This window comes from Saccostrea cucullata, unplaced genomic scaffold, assembly GCF_032062105.1.
Source record: "Saccostrea cucullata isolate Sc308-1 unplaced genomic scaffold, CSIRO_AGI_Scuc_v1 ctg19585, whole genome shotgun sequence".
Lineage (NCBI taxonomy): Eukaryota > Metazoa > Mollusca > Bivalvia > Ostreida > Ostreidae > Saccostrea > Saccostrea cuccullata.
The window spans coordinates 1-8,122 of NW_026939076.1; the positions used below are offsets into that span (position 1 = coordinate 1).

An 8,122-nucleotide genomic window follows, 5' to 3' on the forward strand; every position below is an offset into this window, starting at 1 on the left:
AGATAAATCCATATCACGTAATAATGCTTTGATATAACAGAAATATACACTCTCAAAAAGGAATGGATTTTTGACTTTATGTAATGATAAGTTTAATTATAAAACACAATTTGCTTGACGTAATGTAATTTTGACCTCGCATATTAAAGAAATGAAATGATGTAAAGAAACATTCATTTCACGTAATAAAGTTTCAACACAATGTAAACACATAATCACTTAACAAAATGGATTTTTTACTTCAAGTTATGAAGTGCTGACATAATAAAAGAATGTATTTACTTCATGTAATGCAGCACTGACATGATGTTAAGATATTTTCCCATCATATCATAAAAAATGACATAAAAATACATACTTGGGAATCAATAATATTCTTGTGGAATAAATATTCATGGATTTAGAATTATCGAACAATTATTTTTTTCAATATATGTATTCATTTAATTTCTGTATATGCGAGTTACCCAGGAAATTACATCCCAGCGAAGCGAAGCAACAGAGTTTGTTTACCCACGAACATTGAACACCGCGAATTAGAATCATTCCATAGTATCTATCTAAATATCAATTCATGCTAACAGTGATATAATTATCTATTTCAGTGGATAAAACTACCCTGATGATAGGACTAGGATTTTTGTTCATCGTCATAGTATTCTGTATTCTGTTTGCCATAGGATATCACTTTCACAGGTGACTTTGTTCATTTCACAAGTATATGTTATGCTATAAGCTATATGTTCCTGAAGTCAATTTCACAAGAAAAGATATTCGAACATCAATATCACAAAAACTCTGGAAATTAAAATTACTGAGTATTCTAATCAAGAATTCACCTTAAATAAGAAGCATAATTCATTTTGTAAAAATATTGACTTATCCAAAAATTGAATTTGATATTTATTTTTAATTACAGAAAGAACCATGCATTATACGAGATGAAATGGAAGATAAATTGGGAACATGTTCAGCTAAAACTCACAGGATCAACAATGACGTTTGGAAGTTACAAATCTGTTAATACCTTTGTAGGTTTACTGTATACAGGGTTATTTTCGCCCCGTGTTATTTTCGCCCTTTTGAACTTATGAACAGTTTTGCCCCGTTTTAAATTCGCCCAGTAATAGTTCTGCTTAAGAAATTATGGGGTGTAATTTGAATTCGCACCGTTTTAAATTCGCCCAATCAAGGAGAGGGCGAAAGGGACGAAAATAAAACGGGGCGAACATTTCCCTGTATACAGTATTCCTAATTTTAATTAATCGCATTTGCAGACTATGCATATATTATAAAGTTTTCCCCCAAAATTATTTAATCGTATTGTTCATTTTTTTCAACTGAAAATTTTATTCCACGGTACAATTTATCTAAAGCTTTAGAACAATACCCTCTTACTAGATATTCCTATTTTTTTAGTCTGTTGAAGGAGTGTGAGGGAAAAACCGTTGTTTTCAAAGGTTATCCAAACTCTTAAAGCATATGCTAACCATAACGTCTCTGAAGCAAGCAACCAAAAAAAAATCAATTCGTAAAAGTGAATAGACATATATAATTATTTTGACCACATGCCAAACCGATTCAATTTGTTTATATGTTTATCTTGTAAAATGCTTTTCTAATTTTTGCATCATTTTCTGATTTTAAGCATGATTCAACAATCGAGCCGGAAATTCTATCCACCAGGACCAACGAGACAAATCGACAAGTGTTCACTACTGTTGCTTTTTGTAGAGGAGTTATTGTGGCTATACGAAAATTCGCATTTTCTTCCATTGACCTCAATAAAGACAACCTCATTGAATTGAAACAGGTCTGCTTCATTTAAAATGTATATTTCCCATGGTAAAACATGGACACGGCTTTTCTTTCTGTAATATTGAATTGTGCCCATCTCCTTTCCGAGATCCCTCCTATACCAAAGGATAAAATTTAATGAGACTTTCATAGATTCTTTATAACATAATACCATTTAACTTTTGGATTTGACACTTATTTCGGGTCTCCCAGAACAAAACATGGACTCTGTCATTACAATCATAAAGAGGCGTGAGTAATTTAGTGATCTCAATGCTCCCAGTACCTCTAGTTTCTCGATTCTGAACGTCTTGTTGACCAATATAGTAGCCTAAATTTGAACAGCCCAATATAAACTTCCTTTTGCATCAATAAAAAGAAACAGATTATCATTATTAAGACTATTATCTGAAGGCATGATAACGATAAAGCTACGGTGCGATAACAATGACGCAACGATCACGATGCTATTTAGCACTATGACAGTTATGCTCTGCAGAGACAATGCGGTGGCGCAAGAACACGATTGAGCGATAGTGAATAACGCTTTTTCGTATTGAACCACCGCACCATATAACTGTAGTACAATGTCATCACTTTCGCAATGTTACAGCATCACGCTTTCACTTCATCATGTCATTGCAACAACGTAATTTCTCCCAATCACATTATCGTCATCGCGCTTTCGCACCCTGCACCAGCGCATCATTGTCATCGCATTATTGTGTCATTGCATAAATGATCCAATCCTCCATGATGCTATGGTCAGCTTCCTGGCCCTATCTGGATTCCTGTACATGTCTGTTAGAATTACATTACAGTTTAATTTCTCTATTTCATTTTAGTTGCTGTCTTTACGACATACAAATGTTGCCACTTTCATAGGCGCTTGTGTCGATGTGGGAAAAATATCCGTGATGATGGAATATTGTCCTAAGGGAAGTTTACAGGTATCAACATCGATTTTGTTTCTCTGTTTTATTTCTGTTTTTGATTGTGTGTGTGTGTGTGTTTGTTTTCTTCAGGAAATTAAATACTGCTTAAACTTGTTTTTTTCTGTTCTATCATTAACAACACTTCTGAAGAGTTCTTAAAACAAGCTTCACACAAACTAAATAAAAATCAAAATGACTTTGTCAGTAAACACAATTTATCATTGAGTCAAATGTTGACTGACGTTTTTCATACTAATTGTTAGTCCATTATTTATACAATGAATTGACGACGGATTTCACTATCATGACAAGGAGCACACGGTGGGTGTGACCGGTCGGCAGGGGATGCTCACTCCTCCATGGTACCTGGTCCACTCTTATGGTTTGAAGGTCCTTGTTTGCTCTGCTCCTATTTTGCATTGTTTTATGGACTTTGATATTGAATACTGATTGTTTTCTCCATATCCTTCATTTACAAATGCAATATTCTATGAAATATGCGATATGATTTCTTGATTTCTTTAAAAAATCAAGAAATTGATTTCTAACCTCTTTTCATAAGAGGCTATACATGTACCGTCCTCTATAATTTCTTTTCTTTGATAGTCTTTTATCTGTAGATGTTTTCAATTCTTGGACAGTTGTTTTTTTTTCTGTGAATAATGTCTTCAGTTTCGATTTCTTTGACAATTGTGTTCTGTTTGTAGATACTAAACTACTTCGCTGTTAATTCTCTTGTATCTGTGCAAACTGTCATCGAGGAGGGCAAGTCTTTGACATCTGATGGTCTTGCTTCCTTTATTCTCACTTCCTTGACAGTTTTCTACTCTGTATATAAATATGCAATAACTTTTACCAATAACGCCTACTATTTGACATTTGTTTTGTATCTGTGTCTACTGTTCTACTGTTCTAACCGACACTCATTGCTTTAACAATAGTTTTGTATCTGTATAAACTATCCTCATTGAGACCTCGTGCCCTGACACTAGCCTAGTATGTGATTACTGTGGTCAGTGACACACTGTGCTCTGGCAGTATGTGATTACTGTGGTCAGTGACACATTGTGCTCTGGCAGAATGTGATTACTGTGGTCAGTGACACATTGTGCTCTGGCAGTATGTGATTACTGTGGTCAGTGACACATTGTGCTCTGGCAGTGTGTGATTACTGTGGTCAGTGACACATTGTGCTCTGGCAGTACGTGATTACTGTGGTCAGTGACACGTTGTGCTCTGGCAGTATGTGATTACTGTGGTCAGTGACACGTTGTGCTCTGGCAGTATGTGATTACTGTGGTCAGTGACACATTGTGCTCTGGCAGTACGTGATTACTGTCGTCAGTGACACATTGTGCTCTGGCAGTATGTGATTACTGTGGTCAGTGACACGTTGTGCTCTGGCAGTGTGTGATTACTGTCGTCAGTGACACGTTGTGCTCTGGCAGTATGTGATTACTGTGGTCAGTGACACGTTGTGCTCTGGCAGTGTGTGATTACTGTGGTCAGTGACACGTTGTGCTCTGGCAGTATGTGATTACTGTCTTCAGTGACATATTGTGCTCTGGCAGTGTGTGATTACTGTGGTCAGTGACACGTTGTGCTCTGGCAGTACGTGATTACTGTCGTCAGTGACACATTGTGCTCTGGCAGTATGTGATTACTGTGGTCAGTGACACGTTGTGCTCTGGCAGTGTGTGATTACTGTGGTCAGTGACACGTTGTGCTCTGGCAGTATGTGATTACTGTGGTCAGTGACACGTTGTGCTCTGGCAGTATGTGATTACTGTGGTCAGTGACACGTTGTGCTCTGGCAGTATGTGATTACTGTCTTCAGTGACATATTGTGCTCTGGCAGTGTGTGATTACTGTGGTCAGTGACACGTTGTGCTCTGGCAGTACGTGATTACTGTCGTCAGTGACACATTGTGCTCTGGCAGTATGTGATTACTGTGGTCAGTGACACGTTGTGCTCTGGCAGTGTGTGATTACTGTGGTCAGTGACACGTTGTGCTCTGGCAGTATGTGATTACTGTGGTCAGTGACACGTTGTGCTCTGGCAGTGTGTGATTACTGTGGTCAGTGACACGTTGTGCTCTGGCAGTATGTGATTACTGTGGTCAGTGACACGTTGTGCTCTGGCAGTATGTGATTACTGTGGTCAGTGACACATTGTGCTCTGGCAGTACGTGATTACTGTCGTCAGTGACACATTGTGCTCTGGCAGTATGTGATTACTGTGGTCAGTGACACGTTGTGCTCTGGCAGTGTGTGATTACTGTGGTCAGTGACACGTTGTGCTCTGGCAGTATGTGATTACTGTGGTCAGTGACACGTTGTGCTCTGGCAGTGTGTGATTACTGTGGTCAGTGACACGTTGTGCTCTGGCAGTATGTGATTACTGTCTTCAGTGACATATTGTGCTCTGGCAGTACGTGATTACTGTCCTCAGTGACACATTGTGCTCTGGCAGTCGCCAGGTTTTTTATTTGCTGTTCTAAACTTAATTTAACAGAGTCTTCTCGAATCATATTTTTCTGTCCTTGATTTTTTTCCCTCTACAGTGGTCTGGTATTTCTGTATTTTGTCTTTTCTTGTGTCTTAAAAACTAGGTTGAAACTCTTTCTTTGCCAAGCGCTCGGCACTTTGAATGCACGTTGCAATCCTTCGGATGAGACCCCCCCAAATCGAGGCCTCTAGTCACGGTGAGGTTTGGCACGATAAATATCCTTCAATGTTCAATGGTTTCGAGTCTAAATTTGAAGCGCTTAACTTGTATATCGTGACGTCTCTATCTTAGTGAAAAAAAATCTCTAATGGGGCGTAAAACAACTTACAATCATTTATTAAATCAATCAATCAGTCAATCAATTAATTTTTCTATCTACATTGTGCTTTGTCAATTATGTTCATTTATTATTCAGGAACTGTGTACTGATTATATTTGAAAATGTTGTTTAAGATGTGCTCTTTTCGCTACATTTATAACCTTTACAGATTATACGTTATTATACCAATTTTATCTTATTATGGATCTCTAAAGGAATTTTACTGGTGTAGAATATTAGATTTTTTTTTTAAGTAATTTTATAGCAAATAAAACAGCTGATCGGTCATGTATTTTTGTTCACGTCATACAGGATATTTTGCAAAACGAAAGCATTGAATTGGACTGGACGTTCAGATGTTCTCTCATCCAAGATATTATAATGGTTAGTAGTTAATTTTCGTTAAACACTAATGAAAAAAATCTTTTTAAAGTATCCAAATACTATTTAGTCCGATGTGTACGAGATTTTTATAAATTTATCTTCTTTTTTGCTGCTAATAATATCAACTTATCACTTTTAATATTTACGATATCATTTTGAAGTCTGATTAAAAATATAGAATGTTATAAAATCGTTAGGATAATTATTCATTGTTTGTACATGTAACACGAGTTGCTGTGGTCCATATTCTCAATTTTTGACTTTCAGGGAATGAATTACTTGCATGGAAGTGACATCAAAATTCATGGTCGATTAAGCAGTGCTGCGTGTGTTGTTGACCAAAGATTTTCATTGAAATTACGATGTTATGGTCCGAAGTGTTTCTATGAAAAAGAGGCAATAAAGAAATCATCAGTAAATTACAATAGTATGTATATTAAATGGAAATGATACAATCAATTATTGATGAAAATGCAAAAAAAAAAAAACCAAAACATTATTTAAGATAACATCAATCATTTGAGGTTCTCTTTTTCAGAACTTTTATGGACAGCCCCTGAAATACTGCGATCGAAATACTGGAACCCAGGAACACAGAAAGGGGATGTATACAGCTTTGGAATTATCCTCCAAGAGATCGTGGACAGAGCTGCCCCATTCGATAGCCACGCTATGATTGCAGATGGTTAGGAACTCTTTTTTTCATAAAGATGATCCGTACCAAGCAGAAATCTATGATAGAGGATTTAAAATTCATCATTTTCATATTGAAATATAATACTGATGTCTTATTTATGTGACGTCATCATATAATTTTTATCAAATATGATACATAAAGCTACGTTTCTTTCTTTTTTTTCAAATAACACAATTTTTTAAAAATAATACAAAATTGAAAAGAAAAACAATTGTCATTCACACAAATAAGAAAAGAGTCTACGAAAAAACCCTCAAACAAATTAAAGTGTGAAAAAGGGAAAATCCATAGATTTTATATTATTCCAAACTATATGTCATTGTATAAATTTAACCAAACTTGGCAACTTTACGTATATAACGTTTGATTGTGCAATATTTTAGATATTGTCCACAGAATAACAAATGTAGAGAGTCCACCATTCCGACCACTGCTAAACGACAGATATTCAGAAAAATTAAATATACTGATGACAGAATGTTGGTCCGAAATCCCCGATGATAGACCTACATTTGACGTCATAATCAAAAGATTCAAAACAATCTTTAGGTAAGAACAAACCAATACTTACCTTCCGTCATACTAGATACCAGGGTATGTGACTGGTGTAAAATTTTATTAATGTGTAAAACAAAATTGTACCTGTCATATTTTGTCTAACTTGACATTTCGGAAGGTCCTGAGTTTGCGGCTGCGACTGAACTTGAATGGGACGTCAAACAACATACAGTCAATCAAAATAATTTGACATAAATTAAAGGATATTCCAGCATTTCCAATTTGTGATTCTGAAAGTACAACTTTTATAAAACATATTATAATATGTAAAACTTATACCACTCATAGAAATATTTTGAAAAAACACCAAACAATCTTATAATTAAATATATATATTTTATATATCATAATTAACAGACTACGATTTGAAGACTATTATGTAGAAATGAGTCGGGTTTTTTTAAATGTAGGATTTTCATAGTAAATTAAAATGACGTTTAGTAATCGCAACAAAATATTTTAATTTTCTCTGGCTCTGTTCAATTCCAAAAGAATGACCCTAAAAATGACATTATTTTTTGCGTTTAGAGGTCGGAGTAACAATATAATGGACAACCTGATCAGAAGGATGGAACAGTACGCCAACAATCTAGAAGGACTTGTCGAGGAGAGAACAAAGGCGTACGTGGAGGAGAAACGAAAAGCAGAGAATCTGTTAAATCGAATGCTCCCCAGGTGACCATATTATCTACGTAACCTTGATTTCCTCCCAGCGACATTAATAATTTGATGGATGATGATGATAAAGTAAAATTGTCTCTCGGGTAGATTTTATTTTACTATAAATAATACATAATCGTCTATGACTATTTTTATTAGCATTGATGTTGTTGATTGATCTTCTGTGTTTCCTTTCATAGACATTAATATCAGGTGAGATTGAAATGTGATGCGTACACAACTTGAAATATTTGATTTTATTC

The 8,122-nt window shown here is 35.5% G+C and overlaps 1 protein-coding gene across 1 annotated transcript; it reads left to right on the forward strand.

Annotated features, from left to right (window-relative positions):
- Window positions 1–605: 605 nt before the first annotated feature.
- LOC134252191 (atrial natriuretic peptide receptor 2-like) lies at window positions 606–7,878 on the forward strand (the record flags this gene model as incomplete). The annotated part of the gene is made up of 9 exons (XM_062734624.1): window positions 606–696; window positions 920–1,031; window positions 1,649–1,813; window positions 2,643–2,747; window positions 5,873–5,944; window positions 6,212–6,371; window positions 6,483–6,629; window positions 7,025–7,190; window positions 7,728–7,878. Coding segments are annotated over 9 exons (1,169 nt in total), but the record flags the coding sequence as incomplete, so codon positions are not given.
- Window positions 7,879–8,122: the final 244 nt, after the last annotated feature.